We start from the raw sequence: 25,518 nt of genomic DNA, 5'->3' as shown, positions 1-25,518 counted from the left end.
AGCAATACACTTCAAAACACTTCAGATTTATTTAATTTATTATTTTATTTTAATTTGTCAACAAGTACAAGGAAACAAGTAGGAAAAACACATGAAAAAATTGGCACAAATAAATGGATAAAAATAAGCGAAACATAGCCATAAATACATAAAAAGAGTACATATAAATGGGACAGTAAGACAGGGATGGTAGGTACGCTGGTGTGAATATGCATGTCCCCTTTATAGATAATGCTAGTCACATAATTTCATAAGTATAATTTGATGACAGATTCAGGAACAGTTTAATGCTTTAAAATTAGATTAAGAAGGAGTGTTCATCAATTATCCTGAGGAAACTGTAAAATCCCTGAACCTGAAAGATAGTAAAAAATAATAGGAATAATGGATCTTTTAGAAGACGTTAACTTTATTAAGTTTCAGCTAGATGTTTTACCATCATTTTATATATGTTTTTGTTCAAATAGTACCTTTAGCATAGTAGTATACTGTTTTATTAGAAAGAAGGAAAGAAGGAAGGAAGGAAGGAAGGAAGGAAGGAAGGAAGGAAGGAAGGAAGGAAGGAAAGACATTTCAATACCAAAGCTGCAATATTTAGCAATTGTGAAGCTATCAAACCTCTAAGGCGTTTCAAAAGGCTACAAAAAACTTTGGAACCATTAGATACTATTTGTAGCTTGAAATATTCATCTCCTTAATCTACAAATCTACTTTGAGAGTGAATTAACTGAAAAAATTATTGAGCTGAAGCACTCTTTCAAAGTTGGACATATCTTTACAAATTAGACTCAAACCTTTTAAGGTTAATAGTTTGCAGGTAGGTGTTGCAATCAGAAGGTCTTTTCAAACTTTATCCAGTAATTCAGTTCTCATTCAGTTATTGTCACGTTCCAGAAATGAAGATGTCAAATTTCAGGAAATATCAAGAAACGGAAAATAGCAGTTTTGTTTTTCAAGTATGGCTTTTTGTGATGTCTATTGGTAGGAAGCAGGTAAAAAGGAATATTCAGAAAAAAAAGCTATCCCTTTTAAATATTAAATATGATTATCAAAATACTTTGTAACATTGCTCAAGATGTAATCTGAATAAATAGTGTAAACTCATGAGCAAATTTTTTTTTTGCCAAATTATCAATGAATCAAGGAAAAAGAAATGCATGTTTACTTTTACATTTGAGAAGGCTAGATGTTTTGCCGGTGAGGGAGACTACTGGGCAGATTGCTTTTTTTGTTCTTTAAAAAAATGCTGCTGTGCCTGTTGTTTGTTACTGCAATTTCTATTCTTTCAGGGATTATTGGTGAAGACGAAAATGGAAGGCTCTGCGTCGCTTTACGCTCACCACTGTGAGGAACTTTGGAATGGGAAAGAAGTCGATGGCTGAACGGATATCAGAAGAGGCTCTCTGTTTGATAGAAAAGATATCAAGCTTGAAGGTGATCCTACATTGCAAAATATTTTTATTGATTTATTGAATTATATCCCACCTTTATGTGTACAACACAAGATAGTGTACATAATGCTCTTGTCTCCATTTGCTTCACAAAAACTGTGAGATGGTGTATTTATTTTTTCATCTTTAAATTCAGAAGCAAATGCTTGGTTTTTTTCTTGAATTAATACTCTGCCTTTCTGGTTATACTTCTGAAGGTAGCTGATTACAATTAAACAGTGGGTTGAAATCTACCTGAATGGCACATGGTGTCTTGAATCCTGACTTCCAGAGTCTGTTCACTGGATTGAGAAGTTCCTAAAAATGGCCCATCTGCACTTTCATTGTCTTTCAAAGAGGCACAAATTACAACCATGACATCATATACTAGAATCAGGCTGTACACTAGAAATTTCCAGGCAGGTGTCATTGGAACCATAAAGATTCCACATGTGTGTAAGTCTAAACAGAATGTAGTGTAAAAGAAAATTCACAAAGTCACTAGAGAAAAGGATTTGGGGGTTGCAAACAAGGTCACATCATCTCCCCTTTCTTTTTGCTGTTGCAGATCAGCCTTTTGATGTAGTCCCAACCACCTCAGCTGCTGTTTCTAATGTGATATGTGCTGTTGTCTTTGGGAAACGATACTCTTATGATGATAAAATGTTCATTCAAAGATTGGAAATTTTTAAGGAATTTGTAGGTTACCTTTTGAGTGCTCCTGGAATGGTATGCCAACTTTATTTATTCTACAAGCAGAGTTTTCTCTTTGTTTAAGACTAAGAGGGTTGGTTCAGTTATTTCCCTCCAACTTACAAAAACTGGAGGCTTTTTAAAGTGACCTAAAAGTATGTTTGTGAGAATCAGCCTGCATCTCTTATGCAAGTGACTGTTCATCTTGCTTCTGGTTAGTTCACATGTTGTAGCAGTGATTCTTTCCAGAGTTATTCAAGATGCATACAGATTCAGCCCTGTTTCTTCTCAGCTAACTACTCAGAGCTCTAACTATTGTTATTTCAGAGGCCTTCATACATAATTGTTCTTTAAGTCTTCCATAACTCCTCAGCTTTCATTCCATTATTTCTCAAATAGTAATTGAGGAGCTATAACTAAAGAGAGAAAAAATCATAACTAAATAAGCTTGATTCCATTAGCTTATATTTTATATTCATTTGATTAGCAGGCATTGCATATTACAGTGAAACTGTTTATACTGGTCTTGTATTTTATTTTATTTTAAAAAATAGAACTAAGAGGACACTTTATATGGAAGACAATTTTTTTCAGTGCAGCTGTACAGAAGGCAACCAGGCACATGCGTGAGAACGGGAATGGCTGCCGAGCCTCGTTGCTCTGATCGTTATAAGAAGAAAAAGACCGGTTTTGGCGACCAGGACCCCTGAAATGGTAATTGAGGGGTTCCTGTGGGGCGCCAATGTTCGGGCTGTCCAGGGGGGTGGCTGTTTGAGGAGGGGGCTGCCTCTGAGCGGCTCCAAGACGGCGTTACCTCCTCCAGTGCGGTTTTCCTCGTCGGCCCTTTGGAACAGCTGGGGAGCGGCGGCGGCGGCTCTCGTGTGAGAGGCGGTGGCTTCGGCCCCGCTGCTTTGAGAGACGCTGAACTCTTGTGGATTGGGCAGCACCGAGGGGTTGGTTTGCACCCCAAAGAGGGGGTGGGGACCCCAGGAGAGATGCCTAGACTGGACTGGGAGACAGAGGAACTAGTTTCCTGCCCCCACTGCAGCTCCGATAACTCCCCCCCCCCTGCATCCTGGTGCGGCGTTTTTTCTTCCACCTCGCCGCTGTTCTCGGGGCTTCACATTGCCGGACTATTTACCTGCTGGGACTGGGACTGGAACTTTAGAAACTCAACGACAGGCCCTCTGTGGCAACCAATACCATCAACTGTTACCATTGCCCCAGGAGTGTTGTGCTGACCAGTATATTACCTTTACTGAGGTCACTTTACATCAGTCACCATTACTCCGGAGAGGCAGCGTATTTGGAGCTTGGACTCCCCCAGTGGCAACTACTGGTGCCTTTCTTACTTCTCTGTCGTTGCTGTGTCATTTTTACCACCTTCTTAATTGGCACTTATCCACCCAGCCTACAATTGCAGCTTTCAGAGTTTAACATCCGCGAACAAAACTATACCGGCTCAACCAGCATTACCTTTTGCTGCCCTAGTGACATCACTCCGGCCATCCAGACCCTACGCCCTGCTACACATTTGGCTACCCGGATCCAAAATCTTTGGCGGTCTTTTTAACCATCTGGACTTTTGGGACTTTTCGACCTTACCAGAGGGGGGAAACGCCACCCTCCCCCCCTGTATACCCTCAATGGATTGGAGCTGGGCTCTTAATTATTTTTATTAACTATTTTATCAACTAACTGCCACAGGAAGGGAGAGGAGCGGAGTACTCTCCCCTCCCCCCTTCTCACTGTGTTCCATCCTAGACTGCGCACTTAGTCTCCGCATTTTATGAGTGAGGTGTGAATGATGTGACTGTTGGTGTATGTGCCCCTTTAACTCCTATATTGCTGTATTTTTCTCTGTGTTTTTAAATTGTCAGTGGGGAATGAATGGGTGTGTGATTGGGTATGTCTGAGTAGGCTGGGGCCTCACCCAGGCACCCTCTATACTGAGTGCTCTGCAGAAGTACTGGAGGGACCTGGGTCAATCCCAGCCACAAAATGCTTGTTTCGAAGGGCCTGCCGGAGCACGCGGGGGTTGTGGGGGTGGATGGGGAGACCACGGACACAGGAGTGGGCTGGAGCATTACGGTCTTAACAGGGAAGGGGCAGATATGGCGGGGACTTTAGGGCAGGCCATTACCGGGGAAGGAGGGCTCGCTACGTCCACAGAGATCCCTCCTTCCGGCCCTATGAGTCCCACTCCAAGGCCAGGTGGTGTGAGTAATCAGGGACTCTGGCCTTAGGCTGCGTCACTAAATGCCAGGTCTGTTGTTCATAAAGCTCCTCTCGTTCGGGACTTAATTTTAGACGAGAGGGCAGACCTGGCATGTATTACTTAGACCTGGCTGGGCCCGGAGGGAGGAGTCCCCCTCGTAGAGATGTGCCCAGAGGGTTTTTCAGGTGCTCCATCAGCCGAGGGCTAAGAGAAGGGGTGGGGGTCGTGGCTATTGTTATCCGAGAGTCTCTAGCACCTCGTAGGATCCCTGCTCCGGAGCTTGTCGGGTGTGAGTCCCTGCTGGTGAAGTTGGACCTCAAGGGTCAAGTGGGTCTGCTGCTAACGTACCTGCTCCTAACTGCATTGCAACAGCCCTCCCCTCGCTCCTCGAGTCGATAGCCGAGCTGGCAGTTGAGTTCCCCAGACTCATGGTTCTGGGGATTTCAATCTGCCTTCGCTCGGTGAACACTCTGATGGAGCGCAGGAGTTCATGGCTTCCATGACAACCATGGGCTTGACCCAAGTAATCCGAGGACCAACCCACTCAGCGGGTCACACGCTTGACCTCGTATTCCTCTCGGAGCAGTGGAATTGTGATCTTGGTCTGAGGGGGTAGCGAGATCTTGCCCCTGTCATGGTCAGCCACTACCTATTGAGGCTTGACTTTCGGAGACCAAACCCCCACTGTAGGGAGGAGGAACCGACCAGGTGGTTCCGCCCCAGGCGACTTATGGACCCTTTGGGGTTCCAGACGGAGCTTGGGGTTATTCCAGATGCTCTCGCCCACAGTTCGGCGGAGACTCTGGTTGCTGCCTGGGATTTGGCACCGATGGAGTCTCTTAACCGGATTGCGCCTCTACGGCGCTCCGAGGCAGTGGATACCCGGAAGGCTCCTTGGTTCCTGAGGAGCTCCGGGAGATGAAGCGCCGAAGGAAGATGCCTAGAGCACCTATGGAGGTCCCAGCAAATCCGAATCGAGCCGAGCATTTTTGGACAACCTACACCAGAGATTACGTTCGGGCAATCAGGACGGCTAAGAAAACACACATTGCCTCTCTGGTTGCGTCTGCTGAGTCGCGCCCAGCTGCCCTGTTAGGATAACCCGTTCCCTCCTAAATAGGAGGGATACGGGCGATCCGCTGCAGGGCAGGGCTGAGGACTACGTCCAATTTCTCGCAGACAAGGTTGCTCGGCTCCAGGCGGACCGGACTCCAATTCTGCAGTACCAGCCGAGGCACTAAGGGATGATCTGGTAAGTCATCGCTGGATTGAGTTTCAAGCTGTTACCCCTGAGGATGTGGACAAGGCCATGAGAGCTGTAGGTGCCTCCCACATGTGTGCTGGACCCGTGCCCCTTCTGGCTGGTTGTAAACAGCAGGGAGGTGACACGAGGCTGGATCCAGGCGGTTGTTACCGCCCTTCTCTTCGGGAGGGGATCTTTCCCCCACGCTTTAAAGGCGGTGGGTGGTGAGACCCCTCATGAAGAAGCCATCCTTGGATCCAGCTGTTTTAAACAACTATCGTTCCAGTCTCCAACCTCCCCTTTGTGGGGAAGGTTGTTGAGAAGGTGGTGGCCTTTCAGCTCCAGCGGTCCTTGGAGGAAGCCAGTTATCTCGATCCGTTCCAGTCTGGCTTCAGACCTGGCTGCAGCACAGAAACCGCTTTGGTCGCGTTGACCGATGATCTCGGAGAGCCAGGGATGGAGGCCACGCCTCCATCCTAGTGCTCCTTGACCTCTCAGCGGCTTTCGATACCATCGACCATGGTATCCTTCTGCGACGACTGTGGGAGGTGGGGGTGGGAGGCGCTGTTTTACAGTGGTTCTCCTCTTACCTCTCGGACAGGTCGCAGTCGTGTTAGTTGGGGAGCAGAGATCGACCCCTAGGCCCCTAACGTGTGGGGTGCCCCAGGGTTCGGTCCTGTCCCCCCTTCTTTCAACATCTACATGAAACCGCTGGGTGAGATCATTCGACGGCACGGGATAAAGTACCATCAATATGCGGACGATACCCGTTGTATCTGTCCGCCCCGTGCCAACTCAACGAAGCGATGGATGTGATGAGCCAGGGGCTGGATGCTGTTAAGACTGGATGGGGGTCAACAAGCTTGTGCTCAATCCAGAAAAGACCGAGTGGCTGCTGTGTTTTCCCTCCCATGAATTGGCCAAGTACTCCATCTCTCAGGCTGGGGGGTCAAATTATACGCCCCTCAGACAGGTTCGCAACTTGGGAGTCCTCCTGGACCCACAGCTGACCTTCAAACATCATTGTCAGCTGTGGACCAGGGGGGCATTTGCCCAGGTTCGCCTGGTACACCAGTTGCGTCCCTACCTGAACCGGGAGGCCCTCACAACAGTCACTCGTGCCCTTGTGACCTCTAGGCTGGAATATTGCAATGTGCTCTACATGGGGCTGCCCTTGAAGAGCATTCGGCGACTCCAGCTAGTCCAGAATGCGGCCGGCGCGAGCGATTGTGGGTGCACCTCGGTTCACCCACGTAACACCTATCCTCCGCGAGCTGCACTGGCTACCTGTTGATCTCCGGGTGCACTTCAAGGTGCTACTTATCACCTATAAAGCCCTTCATGGTAGTGGGCCTGGGTACTTGAGAGACCGCCTACTGCCAATTACCTCCACTAGACCGATTCGATCGCATCGATTAGGCCTCCTCCAAATCCCATCTTCTAGCCAGTGCAAACTGGCAACTACCCAGAGGAGAGCCTTCTCGGTGGCTGCTCCGTCCCTTGGAACGAACTCCCCGTGGAGATTCGGACCCTCACCACCCTCCAGTCCTTCTGCGCCGCTGTAAAGATCTGGCTGTCCCGGCTGGCCTGGTGTTAAGATTGTAGCCCCCACTCAAATTGTGCGATTGTTGTGTTTTCTTTTTAACATGCTGTATTGTCTATTGTTTGTCTTTTCCCCCTCCCTTTTTTGAATTGTGAGCCGCCCTGAGTCCCTTCAGGGAAAAGGGTGGCATACAAATAAAGGCAAAACAAGAAAACAAACAAGAAAGGCTAACTTTTACTATCATCATGTTACAGGCTTATAGCGCTATGCCAAATATCATGAAATTCCTTCCTGGACCTCACAGTAAAGCTGTCACTGACTGTATCAAGATTTGTGGCTACATTAGGACTAGAGTGGAATCTCACAAGAAGACCCTGGATCCAGACAATCCCAGAGACTTTATTGATTGCCTCCTTATTAAATTAGAAAGGTATATTGTAAGGATATTTCGCACACAAGTACAAAGAGACAGAGTTTTCAGTTATGCACTTCTGCTCCATTCTCTGATGATGGGAGAAATTTGTACTGTTGAGACTTCAGAAAGCAAAAAATGGTGGCCTCCCTCCTGTGCCACAATACTGCAATAAAATATGCAGCCGCTAGGATGGTGGTTTCCTAGAAATAGTAATCTTTGTAACAAACAAACTCACTCCTTAAGAAACTGTTGTGTGGCTCTGCCTATAGTGTCCTTTTCAGCACTGAGGGAAGTGCATAGCCCATGTCTATATCATGTCATGAGTTAGCAAAGCCAATTTGGTAGCAGGTAAACCTGTAGAGAAGAGCAATGTTATTTGTTGGGGGTCTGAGAGTCCTGTAGAGAATGGGCTTTTGATGTGTTCCTTAAATGATTGGGGCCAGGACCAAGAAACTTAATATGATTAATTGCTTTAAAACAAATTAAATAATTACCTAGTCCATTCAGTCATTGCACTTAAAACTATAATTCAGTGGCAAACTTGGAAAAACATTTCAGAAGCTGAATAGTGACAGAATGGCTAGTTTGGGATGCTGGTTTTTTTGTTGTTGTTGTTAATTTCCATCAAATTTAGGGTAGGACTGGGAACCTTTGGGAGCATTGCATTTCCTATTTCAACCCTGTAATCCTCCAAGCCACATCAAACAAAATAACAGCCACAAAATCAATAGTATGATTCTAGAACTTTGCACTGAATTCTTTTTAAAAATGTGGAATAGGAAAATGCTTCTGTCAGATGTTTCCTTCTCATTTTTTTATTTTATAAAGGAGGAGAGGGTTAAAAATGTCCCTGTCCTTATTGGACAGTACCTGGGAAACCTCCCATGTCCCTTCTGCTGGCAAAGGAGGGTGTAGTTCGACACAGTTACTCATCTGTTATTTGTTTTTAGGCTTTTGGGTACTATTTGAAAGAGCAAAACAATGTGCCAGATTCCTGGACTGGGGCTAGCAAACATTCATTGCAAGATTAATCTGGATGCTTTGAGTCATGAGATAAGAATATCCTTTGAACATTAAGGATTTTTGGCCAGAATGAAAAGGTCTATGGAAGGGGATAACAGTGAATAGAAAGTTTATGAATGAAATGTAATGCTTCAGAGCCAAATTCAAAAGCTCAGTTTGTGAGATGGAGATAGAGAGGAGATTCGATGAAGAGGAGATAAGAGGAAACTTCTGCATTACAATGACTTCATAACTGGAAGGAATCTGGGGAAAACTTGATGATACAGGAGAGAAAAAGATGTTATTTGTTTCATTTGCATCTCAGCTGTTTCTATTTCATTTAAACATTGATCTATCTGATCCAAACATCTATTAAGTTACATTGAATTACATTTTGGATTATTCCCTGCCTCCCCTCGAAATTGGTCTAGAAAAAAATAAAATGAGAAGCAGGTGGACAATTTTTATGACATGATGATGAAGTTACACACTATAACTTCTACCTTTTATTTTTTTTCTACCTTACTTTACAGGAACAAACATTCTAAAGTTATCTGTATGGAAGACTTAATCATGACTGTGTTTGCGCTCTTACTTGCTGGGACAGATACCACAGCCAATGCTATTGCATATGGTATTATCCTTCTGGCCAGGTTCCCAGAAGTCCAGCAGTATATGAAATGATTTTTAAATATTTATATTATATATTATTTTTAAATATAGATTCCCAGATATCCTGCAAAGAAAAACTATGAGTTGGCATGTTTCCCATGTTTCCAAATATTTATTATTAGATTTTTATGTGCTCTTTATTATTTTAGAAGCAACTCAAGATGGAGAACATGCAAGTTTTCCTTCCTTCTCCTATTTTTCCCCTAATAACAGAGTAGAGTGATTGAGTTGAGAAAACAGTGATTGGCCTATATTACTCAGGTGGCTTTCATGCCCAAAGTGGGAGTAGAACAGACTCCTGTCTTCTGGCCTGGTGCCTTAACTGCTAGATCACGCTTTCCCAGTTAGTCTACTAACAAAACTTCGAATAGTAGGAACCTAATTAAATGTTATATACTGTAACTCTAAATATATTTCCTTGGTGATTCTGCATATACAGTACCTGTGTTAACAAACATATTGTAAGAATCAATCTTGTAATGAGGGGAAGAACCCTCAAAGCCTCCACATAAAAAAAAGTATATTGTAATTTGAGAACCAGAAGTATTTATCATGTTCCCTATTAATTTGTGCTGAAATTGAATATAATTGAAATAATTTTAACAATGTTTGAAAATGTATGCCATATTTCAAATACTGATATCTCATTTAACAATGACTCATTCAGAATCCATTAAAGTTATGATAGATATAAATAAATGATACGTACAACCAGTCCTCAAAGCAAGGACCATCCATCAAACAACTTCTTGGTCCATGACCATATTGGAATATTGGCAACTGGCTCACTCTTATTATGGCTGTAAGGTCCTATAGTCACTTGATTTACAACCTTCCTTGCTGGCTTCCCACAAGGATATCAGAGGGCCAAACTAGCAGGGAAGGTTGAAAATCATTTTGATAAGTTACCTGTGCTCTGCCCTAGCTTGGTTGCAGCCTTCTGGGTCATGCCATTTTTGTGCCATGCCAGCCACTAACACAGTTCCCTTACCCAGCCATGCCATGTCTTGCAGGCCAGTCACACACCTTCCTCCGTCCCTCAGGCAACCAACAATTCCTGCCACACTTATATTGCACTGCACCCCCTGATCGCTAGGCTCCTACCTATTCAGCATCCTTATTGTGGTATAAGATACCCACTTATCATTTACTAACAATGTGTCTCACAATAGAACCTCTATCCTGTTGCTAAGGAAGGCTTAAGCTGGTTTAAGAGACTCCAACAGGAATATGTTGAAAATCAAATGTCTCCTTTGAGACAATTCATGGTGCTTGAGGAAGCTTAAGGTGACACAACTGAAGACAAAGGTCTACTCTACTCAAGTAGCATTATGTTGGAATTTCACTTGTGGAACCCCTTCATATGCTTTGTTCTGGGGGCCATCATCTGTTTACAGTGTTATTTTGTCTGAGGTGTCATATGGTGGTCCCCCCCTGCTCCCCTTTTTAGACATTTTATTGACCCATCAGTTGATTGCAAAGCTTTGAAATTGAATAGCCCATCCTTATCGTAATCAACATAATTGGAAAATCTCTTGTCCTTTAACATATAAGATGAGGAAATTCCTTAGTGATTGTGGGTGTTGGAAGCTCTAATTCTTTATTTCTTTTCATAGAATGCTACTATTTAAAAGTGCATTATATCCTGGAATGTAAACTGATGTAAATATAGCCTTGTTGCAAATTCCAACAACTCAGTCAATGGTTTCATCTGACTGTATAAATATGGCAGTCCACTACATGGCAGCCAAAAGAGAGATAACTCTAATTCTCTGTTATCTATTAGGGGTTGAGAGGTCAATAATTATTTTGGAGAAATATAGAAATTGACAAGCTCTGAAATTGACTACTAGCCTATCCACTTAATAGAAATGTAACTGAAAGGTGATGGTCTTGCATTTGTTTAGTCTGGGCAGAAAAGAATTCCCTTTTCAATGGCCATCATTGCTCTTGGGGAAGATGGGATTTCTCAGTTTTTCTCCTTATGTAACTTGGTTCAAAAAGTGTGGTGCATCATTGAAAGTGACCTGGTACAGATAAAACTACAAAATGTAGCCATATTTGTATTCTCCTACCCTCTTCTATGATCAGAAGCAGGATATATACTGTCATTTGGAGGACCTGTATGAAACTAGCAGAAAACAAGTCCTTTCATGCACCAAAGTATCATTCTTCAACTCTGACTCCAAGAACATTTATGCAGCAGCTGCATCCAGATTATATAATTTGGATGACCACTATCTTACAGTTAAAGAGTTGGAGAATTTGCTGTCTGTGCTCCTTTGGCATATAGCCATGCTGGCCATATGCCCATGGAAATGTCTTGGACAATATTGGCTCTCTCAGTGAAAGAAACAGAGATTAGCATCGCACCCTAGAGGTCAGGCGCAACTGGACCAGCAGTGGGTTCCTACTGGTTTGGCCCAGTTCAGCCGAACTGATAATGGTATGGTGGCCTGGGTCGCTGGAACTAGCAGAGACCCAAGGCTGCTACACCCCCAAACCGCCTTCCCCGGCTGCCATCGCATCTTGTTTTTTAGTTCTGCGCATGCACAGAACAATTTAATTGAACTGCGTATGCACACATAAGCAAACCAGCAGTAAAGCTGGCTGGAATCCACCCATGAACTGGACAGGGCAACCTTTACATTTACCTAGTTAATGTATTGTACTGGAGATGGAGAAGAGGATTGGGTGGGAAAATGAACTTTCAAATTACCCAACTAGCTTAGCCCACATTCTGCATGGGAATTGGTGGTAGATTTCCCCAAGTTCTACATCCAGCCAGAAAAAATTGCTATCATTGTTCTTAAGTATCAAGTGGAGAAGTAAATGGAGAGTAGTATAGGATATCTTGTTTAACTATTCTTAAAGGGCATATTGAGCATCTTTGTTATCTGCTCTATAAAGATGAGTGTGATTTAGGTCTGGACTATAACAATGTGTAGTTCATTGCAGCAAAAATCCAACAGGAAATCGATGAGGTTGTGGGACCAAACCGCCAGCCCTCCATGGAGGATAAGGTGAACCTGCCATACACCAATGCATTGCTCATGAGATGCTGTGTTTTCAGCCTGGGAGTGTGAGACCTTCCCACGTACAACAACCCAGAATGTGATTTTCAAGGGACAGTTTATCCCTCAGGTATAAAAAAATCCCGAAGTTTGAGATTCTGTTTGCGCAGAGATACAGTATGTAACTATAATTGCAGAATGATTAAACTTCTGCTATAATTGCTGCATATATTTTCTTAATATCATTTGAACTTTTAGGACACTAGGTTTTTACAGAACTCTCTACTTATTTGCAAAGGCAAATGTTATTCATGATTCTTGGCAATTTCCATCCTGCAGAATTTCATTAATTTCCCTCAAGGTTTTTAGTTATAAAAAATAATTCTTTTCTCTTGCACCAAGTAGTAAGGATGTTTAGAAAGGTGATCAATGCTTTTCTTGTTAAACTTTTATTCATAATATAATTATGGAAATCATCTCCCAGATTGGAAAAAAGATACTTCAACTATCAGTAAAAATGATGGATAATGAATCTAACTTGTCTCTATTGGATTCTAAAATCTCTGCTTTCCTGATAGAAGAAAGTAATATTTTGTTGGAGGTACTGAATCTGTTTTTCATCTTCATATGTACAGGCATTTTTAATAATTGTTTCCCAAATAACTGCTAATTGGCACGTTGCAGTTTTTTAAACAGGTAATTAATTTTGAGAGAGGAAAAATAGACAAAGAATGGAAATGAGTCTGGAAAAATATATTCCTACCATAATAACTTTCCCTCCCTCAACAGTTTTGCCAAAACCATATTAAAACATCATCTTTAAAATATAGTTAAAATTTTATAGACAATAAAAATGTTTGCTATATGCTTTAATGTTGTAAAATAATATAATAATGAAACATTTATGTCAGATTTTGGAAGCTATAAATATTCTAAGATGAACATAAATGTGTATAAGTATATTAGAGAACTAGGGTGGTCTTGTGGTTAAAGCAGCAGAGTTGAAACTGGGAGGCCAGCTGTGTGACTTTGGACCAGTCACTTTTCTCTCAGCTCTAGGAAGGAGACATTGGCAAGCCACTTCTGAAAACCCTTGCCAAGAAAGCTGCAGGGACTTGTCCTCAAAATCTCACAGAATTAGACACGATTGAACGGAAGATAAAAATAATAAAACAATACTTCAGAATCTCCTCTGTTAAAAGAAGCACCTTCCTGAACCACTAGTTCCTACGTTTTTGATTTCTAATGAAAACTCTCTTTTGGTATCCATATTTTTTTTTAAAAAGTTTCAAACTTCTCAATGGATTATTATTTTTACTGCCATTGTATAAAATGCCCATATAGTTAACATAGAGTTGCATACTAATAGGATATAGCAATAGCTCACTTCAATGCATGCAAATTGACATCTCAATCTCAGTTTGTTCGTCAGAAGATATGACAAAAGTTCTTTAATTTCACAACACACAGGCAGGTTCAACCACAATTTCAACTGAGAAACTTTAGATGTCTTTGATCAGAACAGGATTCAAAATGCAACATATTCTTAGACATTTGGAACTTGAAAAATGAGCTATCATCAAATATATGTAACCAATCTAATTGATAAATCTTTCAAAAGGAACAATAAAGATGAAAGCAAGAGGCTGCAGCCCTGAGTACATCCTCCCCATTACACACCTTTTAACACTCAAATAAACAGAACAGTCAAGGGAAAAAAATCCCCCAATTCCACAGAATGCTGTAACAACAACCAATTTATTTCTCCACTTTGGAGGGATGATGATATTATTAATCAGATAATAAAATGCCTGCAGGAAAAACCAAGCTGAAAAAAATGTCTGCCAGAGAATGGTGAAGGCCAAGTATAACATTATCAGTGAGCATTGTCTCTGTTCTGGTCTTCTGTATTGTTTTGGGATGTTTTAATCCCCCAACCTCATTCTGGATAAAAAGCACCATAGAGAAATGTATCCAAGCCACTAAATTATAATGGTGCTGCTGTACCAAGGCAGCACCGTATGAACACAAGGGGCATTTCAAAAAATAATTCAAAATAAGTTTTTCCTGATGAAGAAAACAAATGACACCTTAAATAGCTAACTTTAAATTTCTCAAGAATTTTTAATAACATCACTCCCACTTTTGACTAGTATTTTCTTTTGGTAATTTAGATCACAATAGAGAAGCTCAGAATTTAGGAATTACCCTGAATTCCACCAATAATCTGAAAGTTGCAAAGTTTAATAATACAAATATGGATAAATATAGATTGTGTGTTGTGAAACATAGAAGACAATTCAGTCTTGGTATATTTTTAATACACTAATATAATTTTATGTAGGTCTTAAACATGTGAATATGCAGTGGTCAACACCGGTACCTTGTAAATTGCATCAATGTTTTACTTTTTTAATCTTCCAAGAATTCACATTATTGAAAGAATTAAGAGCAGCCTGTTTCTTTTTTGGGAAAAAAAAATCCACCTTTGCTCTTTGTATCTTCTTGTCTCCTTAAAGGGCACCAACTGTTCTTCCATTGTGGGCTTCAGTGCATTTTGATCCTCTCTGCTGGGATAATCCTGGGACGTTTGATCTAGCTCATTTTTGGATAAGACTGGTGAATTCCAAAAGAAGGATGCCTACTTGCCTTTCTCTGCAGGTAACAGAGGGGTTATGGCTAATTTAGTGATCTGGAATGTTCAAGGTTGGTCAGTTACCTGGCTGTTGAAAGAAATGTCCTTCTGGGTTCAGCTCCAAGTGGGGAAGAAGACACTGGAGACATGGAGGCTGCTTGGAAAGATGGTTTATTGTTGGACAGGGCCACATGGCTTGAGCCCCGACCAGAAAAGTGATCACATGTTTCAATGTAGGTGGAGGAGAAGAGAAGGGCTGAGGAAGGGGCTTGCTAGGCTTTTTATACCTGTTTAGGTCCCACCTCTCTGTTTCCTGTTCCTGTGTAAGAAATGTATTCTGATTGGTTGTCAGACTCCCATGGTGCCATGCAGGGGGCTACTCTCTAGGCTGTGATGAGTTCTCAGATGCCTTGTGGTTCAGTTGAGTATATTATCATGCCCTTTCTGTAGCTGCTGGCGAAGTCTTTATTATGTAAAGTGGGCTAGCCTGGCCATCTCAATGGGCCTATTGACAAAGTGGGGGTAGGCAGGAAGCTACAGGCAACTATTCTGTCTTTTAAAACATGCTTCTTTTCACATCCAGAGAAACATTCTGCCTTTTCAATATTTCCTAGGATATTTCATTTTTTCTGGGAGAGGGCTGGATGATAACTTCCCACAAGGCTGCTGAACTGTTACTTCACCTATGTTCTTCCTGGCTGCCCTTGCCACAATCTGTATTAGTTTCAAGATGAGCCTGTCCAGAACATGCATAGTAAATGGCGAAATCACAGAGAGAATCTGATTCAATCATGAAGGAAAATTTTGAACTTTTTAGAACCAGAAGATTCATAGTGACTGCTAATCAACTCCTCACTAAAGGTTGACTTTTTTTCTTGAAAAGCCACAAACATGTAGCATAGAGCAGGAGATATAGTTTCATGATAGGACCAAAACACTGGAGGAGATTAATATTTTCTTCTTTTCAGTTTTCTTTGCCTGTTTCTTTTTTGTAATAAAAGCATTTATTAACAGTTTTAAAAATAGCGTAAAAAACTAATTCAGTCTAAAAAGAAAGAAAAAAGAAAAACAAAAGTGAAGAAAAAAGAATGAAAATATTTTTTTAAAAGCTCACGATTTCTTTTGCAGCATATACAAGAATGATTAAAAGTTATTTCCTTAAAAATTAAAAACCTCACTTTTTTCTGTTATCTATTTTTTCCTAATAATTGAAACTATAAGTCATTTTTTTCTTTTTCATGCAAAAAGACTATAAGAGGTTTTCATATAGCCATAAATAGCAACAGCACTTATATATCACTTTACAGTGCTTTACAGCCCTCTCTGAGCAGTTTACAAAGTCAGCTTATTGCCCCCAACAATTTGAGTCCTCATTTTACCCACCCTGGAAGGATGGAAGGCTTGAGCCTGGTGAATCTGAACTGCCAAATTGCAGGCAGCTGCCAGTCAGCAATAGTAGTTTACAGTATTGCACTTACCCACTGTGGCTAATAAATGTAGTTATTGTCTTTTTTCTAATCTAAAAAATTAATTTAGCCATCTCTGCAAGTTCCATTCATCTTCACCAACCATTCCTCCATTGTGGGTAATGTTTCCAATTTTGGGCTTACAATAGTCTGCTGCAGTTGTCATATATAAAAACAAACTTCTGTGATTTGTTCTAGCTCCTTATTTCTTACTTTTAGTTTTTGTACTCCCTGAAAAGAATAGCAGGGAGGAGAGGCTCAACTAGTGTAGGGTGGAGAAATTGAGGCAGAGAGTTAATGTCTCTTCCCAGTGTTGTAGTCTTGATAATGTAGCAACCCCTTCCAATCTTCCCTAATTTTATGATTCTAGGAAGATTCAGGAAACCTGATTATGTCATTCTCCATGCACTATTTCTTGCCAATGTGAATGTAAGTCATATAGGTCTACAGGGTAGTTATCTGGGTAATATTGTTAGGTCTTGCCTGTTAAGAAAGTTTGTCTTTCTTTTAATTCTCATGGTTTGGTTGCATAGTCAACCAAATATTTAGACTGAATTTGATACTCTTGTTCCACTTATTGATTCCTTTCCATGGACCTTGGGTAGGCAGATGTTCTTGTCTGATGATGTTAAAGACATCATTGCAGGATGTAAGCTGTTCTAAGTAAAGCTGCCTTTTGCAATTGACTGATGATGATTTTGTCAATGCCAATGGTGTTCAAATGGTGCTCTAGTTATTTTGTGATTTCACCTAAGGTGCCTATTACTATTGTTACAGTCTTTGCTTTCTTTTGCTTCAAGACTTTCTAGTTCTGTTTGCAGTTTTTATACTTTGTGATTTTCTCCAGGTATTTCTCTTTATTCTGTGTCTCTACATCTATTATCAATATTTTTGTCTTTCTTATCATAACTGTCACCTCTTGAGTGTTATGTGGCAGGTGCTTATCTATTTGAATTCTAAAGTCTCAAAGCAATTTAGTGTCTTCATTTTCCATTACTTTGTCTGTTTTATAGTCCCACCAGTTGTTGCTTGGAGATAAATGGCATTTTTGCTAATCCTTCAATGCACCATTGTTGCTACTTTGCCATGCTGCTGTTTGTTGTCAGTCCTATTCTATTACTCCATGAACAGAATGGGATCTTCTTGCAGCAGATAATTAGGGGTCCACTGTTCTTCAGCTTATTTATAGAGCTGGTATTTACTGTCTTCTCAATTCTTGTTTAGTATGCATTACATGCATATAAAGTACACAATCAGAATAGTCTCTTTCTTCCATTTTTCTGCTGTTAGTCATTGTCAGGTCTTCTTGTTACTTGCTTTGCCAGCTTTTTTTTTTTTTTTTAAATGTACTGGCCATGTAATATTTGCCTTGCCATGTCACTTTTATATTCTTTGATCTTTCTTATAGATCTGTTAATCTGAGATGAAGCCTTACTTTCTGGGTAGCATAAGACAGTGGATAATTAATTGTTTGTTTGTTTTGCACCCCCCCCCCTTTGTAATCTTTAGAAATAACTCAAAATGGCAAACATAGCCACACTCCCTGTGTCTATTTATCTTCTTTTCCCCCCCCTCTTTACAGGGAAGAGAGTATGTCCAGGAGAATCATTGGCTAAAATTGAAATCTTCATATCATTTGCCAATATGCTCCAGAACTTCACTTTTGAATTGACTATGGACCCTAAAGACATAGATTTAGAGAACTTGTTTATGGGCTGTAGAAAGGATGGGAAGCATTGGTACATTCAGGCAATCAAACATAAAATATAAATTAGCAATTGTCCCAAAAACAAATTTCCTCCATCCCAGCCCTAAATTTCTAATACTGTGTTCAAAGTTTCAGAAATGAATGGAGTGCTGAAAAATAAAAGCATTCAAAATATATTTCAGTAAATGACTGTTTTACTACAAATAGCACCATCACCACCATTACAGTTATTTCTACTGATGTTTGAATTTTGATTTCATCCAGAGAATCTGATTCACAAAGGACAAACTTTTTCAAGCTAAAGTTGATTTAACTTTTTAGTAGTATGACAGGACCATAACCTCAATTTTAGACTGAAACCATGCCAAAAATTAAGATTTATTCAATGTGAATGTAACTAAATAAATGAAAAATAGTTAACATTGAATAATTATTTAAAAAATATGTCATTAAAAATGCCGTTTGGCATCCTTTTAGGAAAGAATTTTAGTGATGCTGGTAACCAAATCTAATCAATGTTTTCTTGTCTCTGTTGAAATACAGTCACCATAGTACGAATCAGAGTTTCATAATATGAATCATATGTAATATAACTTTTAATTGATTTCAGTAAAATGATTTCAATGTAATCTGAGAGTAGTTTCTTACTATTATCTAAAACAAATAAAGTTTTTGACCTGAATGCTCATTGTGCTTGTTTATTTAGCCAAAAAATGTAGAACAATATGAACAAAATGAAACTTAACGGTATTTCCTCAACCTTAGACATGGCAGAAATTTCTAAAACTAAAAGGGATGAAGCGGAATTCATACTGTTGGAAGAAAGTCCTTCTGGGTTTGGCTCCAAGTGGGGAAAAAGACACTGGAGGCATGGAGGCTGCTTGGAAAGATGTTTTTAATAGTGGACAGGACCACATGGCTTGAGTCCTGAACAGAAAAGGTGATCACATGCCTTCAATGTTGGTGGAGAAGAGAAGAGAAAAAGGGAAGAAGAGAAGCTGAGACCCTAGTTTTTATGCCGCCCTCTGGCCTTTGATCTTGAGCTTGTATTCAGATTGGTTGTAAGACTCCCATGGGGTTTATGCAGGGGCAACTCTCTGGCTGCATTGTTGAATCCAGGTTTGGTTGAGTTCTCAGATGCCATGTGGCAAGTTGGGTAAAGGGCCAATATTATCATGCCTTAATCCCATCACTCTGGAGCTGAAGGGGAAGAACTCTTTATTATGTAAAGTGGACTTAGTTCAGGCTTTAATGGCTCATTAACACAGGGGGATGGGCAGGAAGCTGCAGGCAGCCTATTCTGTCTTTTAAAACACGTTTCTTCCTTTTCACGTCCAGATAAATATTCTGCCTTTTCAATATTTCCTAGGATATTTCATTTTTTTTGGGAGAGGGCTGGGTGATAACTTCCTACAATACTAAGAAGAACATTTTAAACAGAAATGTGAAGATAGTTCTCCCCCGCACTGGAGGCTCATTGTGGGAAAGAGAGCAGGGAGGAAGAAAAATGTGGGATTAAGAATATGGAAAGAAAGACACTATAGCAAGCTCAGTACTACAAACTGTTGGGGTGTAGTATGACCTGTTTCTCAGTACCTGATCAAAGCTATGTCAATTCCAAGGAGGAAGCCTTCCCCTTATTTATTTTTATTTTTTATTTATTTTGTCAAGCATGTATTAGACAACATGTATAAGTAAAACATGATTTTTGATACATGAAATGAATACAGGGGGGGAAAAAGAAACATTAGATGAGGGATGGCATTCATGCTGGTTACTTGCTGCCAGCCAGATTCTCCAAAGGGAAACTTTCTTATTTATTATTTTAAAATGGCTCTCTCCCATTTAAAGGGGGGGGGGGACGGACAAAGACTTTTTTTTGAAACTCATATAATATTAATGGCTGAAACTTGAAACTTTGGCACCATCAAACCAGTAAGTCTGAGACCATTCTGTTTTGTTTCTGATTTGCCTTAGAGAAGACATGAAATGAACGTGACAGAGGAAGAAAAATAACTCCCTTTGGTTCATTTATAGAAAATGAATCATGGATAGTACTGGCTTTCCAAGATTTCTCCACCTAGGGATTTTAGGATTTCTAAAATAAGATTAATCCCAGTTATCTAACAGCCATCTTTTCAATCTTCAACATCTATCCGACATTTAACAGATAGTAAATAGTTAACAGATAATTCTGAAGCTGATCGCTGTTTAATTGCACTTCCTGCTTTGTATTAATTGGTTGATGCCCTTTGTCTAATGGAATTTACATGCATGCTTACTGTAAAAGTATCCACTCAGGCACATTTTAGGAGAATTACGGTAGCAACTGGGTCTCCTAGGAGTTTTTTTTAAAAGCGTTCCACCAACAGAAACTAGCCGGGTTCTTATTGACAGTTTTGGCTTGCTGTTGCTTGGAGTCGAATTAGAGTAGTTAGGCAAGGGGAGATTAAGGGGCTGGTTGCATTTTACCAGTTGCTCCACCTATCCTTCGTGAATCAGAGATTGCTGTCATGAAGACACCTTCAGTTGCGGAGGATGAGGCAACCCACGAATATAAATTAAAGTATGCCCCAGAGTTAAGATGTGAGAAGCAACAGACTTGTTCCGGTTTGCTACCGCTGCAAATCCTGCATCTTGTCCTGGAAGATTTTTCCACCCGAGAGTGGTTTGTTCGGGCAGCCAAGCAACTCAGAGGACGTTCGTGATGGGGATCATCAACCGGTTCGAAAGCTACGATCTCCTGAAATACTCATGGAACCTCCTACAGGCTATCGATGCCAAGGATTTTAACTATTCCCGTTCCAGCGTCAGCTCCACCTTCAGAGCCTCTTCTGCTCTGGATCGGGCAATGGATCCACAGAAACTGGCGCAATCCATGGCGGATCTTTGGAGATGGTTCGCAGGCACCTGCTTTTGGACCAAGCAAACTACATACTTCTCTTGCTGCAAATGTGCGACTCAAAGTTGTTGCTGATGGCTGCTACTCTGATCCGTATCCTCATAGGTGAACACGAGAATGCCATGCCTGAAAACGTGGAAAAAGGTAAATTTCACTATTGCCACAATTGCGGGAGCTTTTTTTTTTTTTAGCATCAGCGAAGTGGGGGAGGGATCGCAGGGTTTTAGTTGTTGATGTTCCACCATCAGTCTAGTAGTTAAAGCATCAGGCTAAAAACTGGGAGTCTTGAGTTCTAGTCCTGCTTTAGACTGCAGCTGCAAGCCTAAAAGATGACTTTGGGTCAGTCACTCTCTCTGGGCTCACTTCACCAGGTATTGTTGCAGAGAAAATAGGAGAAGGAAAGACTATTAGGTATGTTGCTGCCTTGAATTATTTATAAAATTAATAAAGATGGTATTAAAATCTAATAAAGAAATAAACAATGAAGTTTACCCAAGGCATTATCCCATTTTCATCACTCAAAATATCTAATGATCATCAATTAGCTTGCAGCATTGCTGTGTATCATGCTTATAATACCATCCTATATCTGTTGTTCAAGAAAAATACACTAAGTGCAAAGGAATGATTCGATGGTAAGTAGGTAATACTGTATATATAATGTGACTGCAGCATAAATTGATATCCAGAAAATAAATTGTAGCGTGGATTGTAGTTACCTGTAATATTTATGTTCTTAATTTTTGTAACACCAAACTCCTGATGATAGACTGTGAAGCATAAAACACAATACAAAAAATAAAATTGTGTGCCATCAAGTTATTTTTTACTCCTAGTGACCACATAAATATATTTTATTCATCAGGATATATCCCCAACCTGTTCTTTCAAGTCTCCCAACAATGCATCTATTGCCACTGGAACTGAGTACATCCACCTTGTTGCTAGTTCTCTTCATCTTTTTCCTTCCATCTTTCCTAACATTACAGCCTTTTATTCTGTGTTGAATTATCAAAATTACACTAACAGGAATATCCTATTGATAACTTCTAATCTTTACAAGCTCTCCGGAACTTCATTTTTTATCACCTTCCTAAATACTCAGAGAGAAGGTGCCACCTAGATTTCCTGCTCCTGAGTTTCATAATGTGCAATACATTTTGAAGAGAATATTTGCCGCTCAGGTTGAACAATGAGGGCCTTGGTGCTCTCGAGGTTGTTGTTGGGTAATGAAATTTCTACAAGAAATCAGCCAAATTCAGAGAGTGTCCAGGACCCCACAATAAATATATATTTGCTATATGCTACCCAGAGTGACTTGTTTTGTGAGATGGACGACCTATATACATTTGGAGGGAGAATAAATAAACATATTATTTTTACAATTTTATTTCCATATTTTGTCTATGTCTTATGTTCAGCATTCCTTAAGGTATCCACCAAATATAACTTTTTTTCTCCAAAATATTCATCCTGTCATGTCACCGTTCCAAACATGTATTCTTGTGTATATAATTTTTACTCCCAAGGGGAGTAAACAAAATAAATTACTTGTTTGTTCAAATTCCCATGAGGGGAACTTCTGCCAGACTGTTCAGAGGTGAGCTCAGCCTTATTTCTGTTTTCTGCCACATGGTCCAATCACAACTAGAAGCCTCTATCTGGCTGTTCCCAAGAGAATGAAACTTAGTCTTTGGAGATTCTTGTAAATACGTAAGCAACAATAAAGAAGCAACTATTTACAGTGTTCATTCTCATTCCTGGCATGCTGTCTGGACTGAAAGTTGGGTCTGGAACGGTATCAGATTATCTTTTCCTATTAAAGTACTGTAGCATTATTGAGTGGTATATAAGACTAAGTGCTATTGCTTTTGCTAAATGCCCAAATCTCAGTAGAAGAGCTGAAGAACAAGAAGTTGGTTTCTCTTGTCTTCCCATCTGGAGACATATTTTTATGAAATTGTTCTGCTTTCCCTTTCCGTTTGTTCTTGCTCAATTATTTCATCTTTCAATCTATGACAGAAGAACATGAAAAGCGGAGCAAATCTGACATGCGTCCTCTTCTCCCCATGAGATCTACACTTTCCCAAGTGGGTGAAACCCAGTTTCTTTCAAAAGCAAGCAGCGTGTTTGGTATGGTTTGATTTTTATGTACTGTATAGTATATACAATATACAATGTAAGTCATGTTTAACATGCAGTTTTCTTTATGTGAACACATTTATATGAATAACAATACTATTTTTTTTTCATTATGAAAATGAAAATTCCCAGTGCAGTATGGTCAATCTATGCCCACTTCTGTATATGTTCTATTTGTCAGCATGAGGTTCCCATAAGGAGATAGCAATGTTATTTTGGATTAGACTGAAGACCTGTATATAACTTGTTCTTACAATGGCTGATCACTGCACATGTACAGGTGAAGTCTGTGCAGAGGAAATGAATTATACAGCATATTTCTCCCCACAAACATACCTCTTACATTCCCTTAACATAGATTGACATATAATGATAATAAGCCATTAGCAAGTAAGGTGACAAATACTATGGATTTGGATAGCTTATGAGGAGCAGAGTGGCTTGCGTGGTTAGGACACTGTTTTGACAAGTAGCAAGCTTGTGTTTGAGACCCGAGTGCTGCCATGGAGCAGGGTGAGCTTTGCTCTAGCTTCTTTGGGGACATGAATGGGGTCCACAATTGGTATGCATCAGCAATGCTTATGTCACCAGCTAATCCTTTCAACCCAGAAGTGCCTCAGTGCCTCTGAAACAAGTGCAATGTGATACTTATTGTAGTGTTTTTCAAACTTGGTAATTTCACGTGTGTGGACTGATTGAGGGCTGGAAGGTTTGGCTGAGGAATTCTGGGAGTAGAAATCTATGCATCTTAAAGTTGTCAAGATTGAAAAAATAAGGGTTTATTGGGAAAAGGCTAACAGGATTCTAGCTTGCCTGCCTCCCTCAACCACTCTTCTAAGACTTTAACTTTAACTTTTAATAGATTTATATGCCGCCCAATCCCGTAGGACAGAGGGGCAGATCTATGTCACTTTTCTCTATTGCACCTAGTAAACAATGTGGAATCCAGTAGTTCATCTATGAATCACTCAGGTTTTGCATTTGGGTTCATTAATGCCTTGTTGTCCCTGCACATTATAACTTGTACCTTGTTTTTCTTTTCTTTTCTTACCACAGGTAATATCCATGTACAAAAGATTTGGTCCAAACAATCAGATAATATCTTCAAAAAAGCACTGAGTGAGCTGGAAAGTGATACTAACTATTTTGCAGTACTGACTTTGCACGCAACCACTCCACCTGCTTCTCCTCAGCTGTCCCCCAACAAATCCAAAGATTTCATCCGGTATTGCCTGTCCACTTATCAAAATCCATTTTGAGTAAGGATCTTATATCTCCTCAACCTTTTCTTCTCTACAATAGCCACCCCCCTCCCCCGGTTTGGGATGCTGTCCTTGCAGGAGCCCATTCAATCAACCCAGCTCCGTAGCTGACTGCAACAGTGCTGAATAAGCTATAAATGTTCCATGTTCCTCAGAAGTTAACATGTATGCAAATAGATAAACAAGCAATCAAAAGTGAGTTAGAGAGGGAAAAGCAAGGAGTGAACTGGCCAGTATTTCTCCCATATCCAGAGATTTGAAAGGGCTATATTGACAACACAGGAGAGTGGTAAGAGAGGCCAACCATAAGAGATATAGGAACAAGGTTTGCCAAGATGAAAATAATCCAAGCTACATGGAAGTTTAGGAATTATTTACAGGATGCGCCCAGCTATTTAACCAATGGCTTTAAAGTCCTTCCTTGATGGAACCCTAAAATATACTATCCGTCAAGAACCGTCCCTGCTGAGTCTGAGAAAGTGTGAAAACTGTTCAGGCTTGTAAGAGTGATGGTTAGTTTTACTGGTTGCATTTGTTGTTTTAAACCTGTTGATGGCAAATGGAATCATTCTTCAGTTTAGAATCTGAAGTCTATTATGTTTATCTCAATTTTGGTTTCGTTATTATGGCTCTAAAGAAGGAGTGTCCAACTCAATTTCATTGAGGGCTGCATAGAGTTGTGTTTGACCTCCAATGGCGAGGTGGGCATTGCCAGCCTTGACATCACTTTGCGTCAAGGGTGCCTGTGGTGGCCCGAGTATTCTGCCAGTGAAAACAGGCCCCAAGCTCCGTTTCTGGCTGCAATGGCCTTCTGCAACCCTCTGCTCGTGAAAATGGAGCTCGCAGGTCCGCCTGCAGCTCTCCTGAGCTCCATTTTTATCGGCAGAGGCACTGTGGGGGTGGTCCTTTGCTGTTTCCATGGTGGCCCCGCTGGCCAAATCTAAGCACCCTGCAATCCGAATCCAGCCATGGGCCTTGAGTTTGACGCTCCTGCTCTAAAGTCTCAGAGATCCCAAGACACATTTTGCTCTAATAAATCTGGGAGGATTCTGCTTATACTAGTCAAACCATTTTAAACTTATTGTAACCAGGGAACAACTGGCATCTCAGTTACTACCCTGCTCTTCTACTGAGCTGATGGGGCCCAAACTGATTGGGGGTGGGGAGGAGAGA

The 25,518-nt window shown here is 40.7% G+C and overlaps 1 protein-coding gene and 1 pseudogene across 1 annotated transcript in view; both read left to right on the top strand.

The window, feature by feature from the left end:
• LOC116523927 overlaps positions 1 to 18,124 on the top strand; it is a 35,283-nt pseudogene extending 17,159 nt beyond the window's left edge.
• A 2,420-nt stretch (positions 18,125 to 20,544) lies between these two features.
• CDRT1 (CMT1A duplicated region transcript 1) overlaps positions 20,545 to 25,518 on the top strand; it is a 34,563-nt gene continuing 29,589 nt past the window's right edge. Inside the window, 8 exon segments of the mRNA XM_032208886.1 lie at positions 20,545 to 20,638; positions 20,640 to 20,686; positions 20,689 to 20,715; positions 20,718 to 20,963; positions 20,966 to 21,085; positions 22,964 to 23,074; positions 24,140 to 24,307; positions 24,310 to 24,342. Coding sequence (XP_032064777.1) covers positions 20,553 to 20,638; positions 20,640 to 20,686; positions 20,689 to 20,715; positions 20,718 to 20,963; positions 20,966 to 21,085; positions 22,964 to 23,074; positions 24,140 to 24,307; positions 24,310 to 24,342 — 838 coding nt within the window. The 5' untranslated portion in view covers positions 20,545 to 20,552.

This window comes from Thamnophis elegans, chromosome 2 (genome assembly GCF_009769535.1).
Source record: "Thamnophis elegans isolate rThaEle1 chromosome 2, rThaEle1.pri, whole genome shotgun sequence".
Taxonomy (NCBI): Eukaryota; Metazoa; Chordata; class Lepidosauria; order Squamata; family Colubridae; genus Thamnophis; species Thamnophis elegans.
The sequence above is the reverse complement of the archived record's forward strand: the minus strand, read 5'-3'. Positions and strand labels throughout refer to the sequence as shown.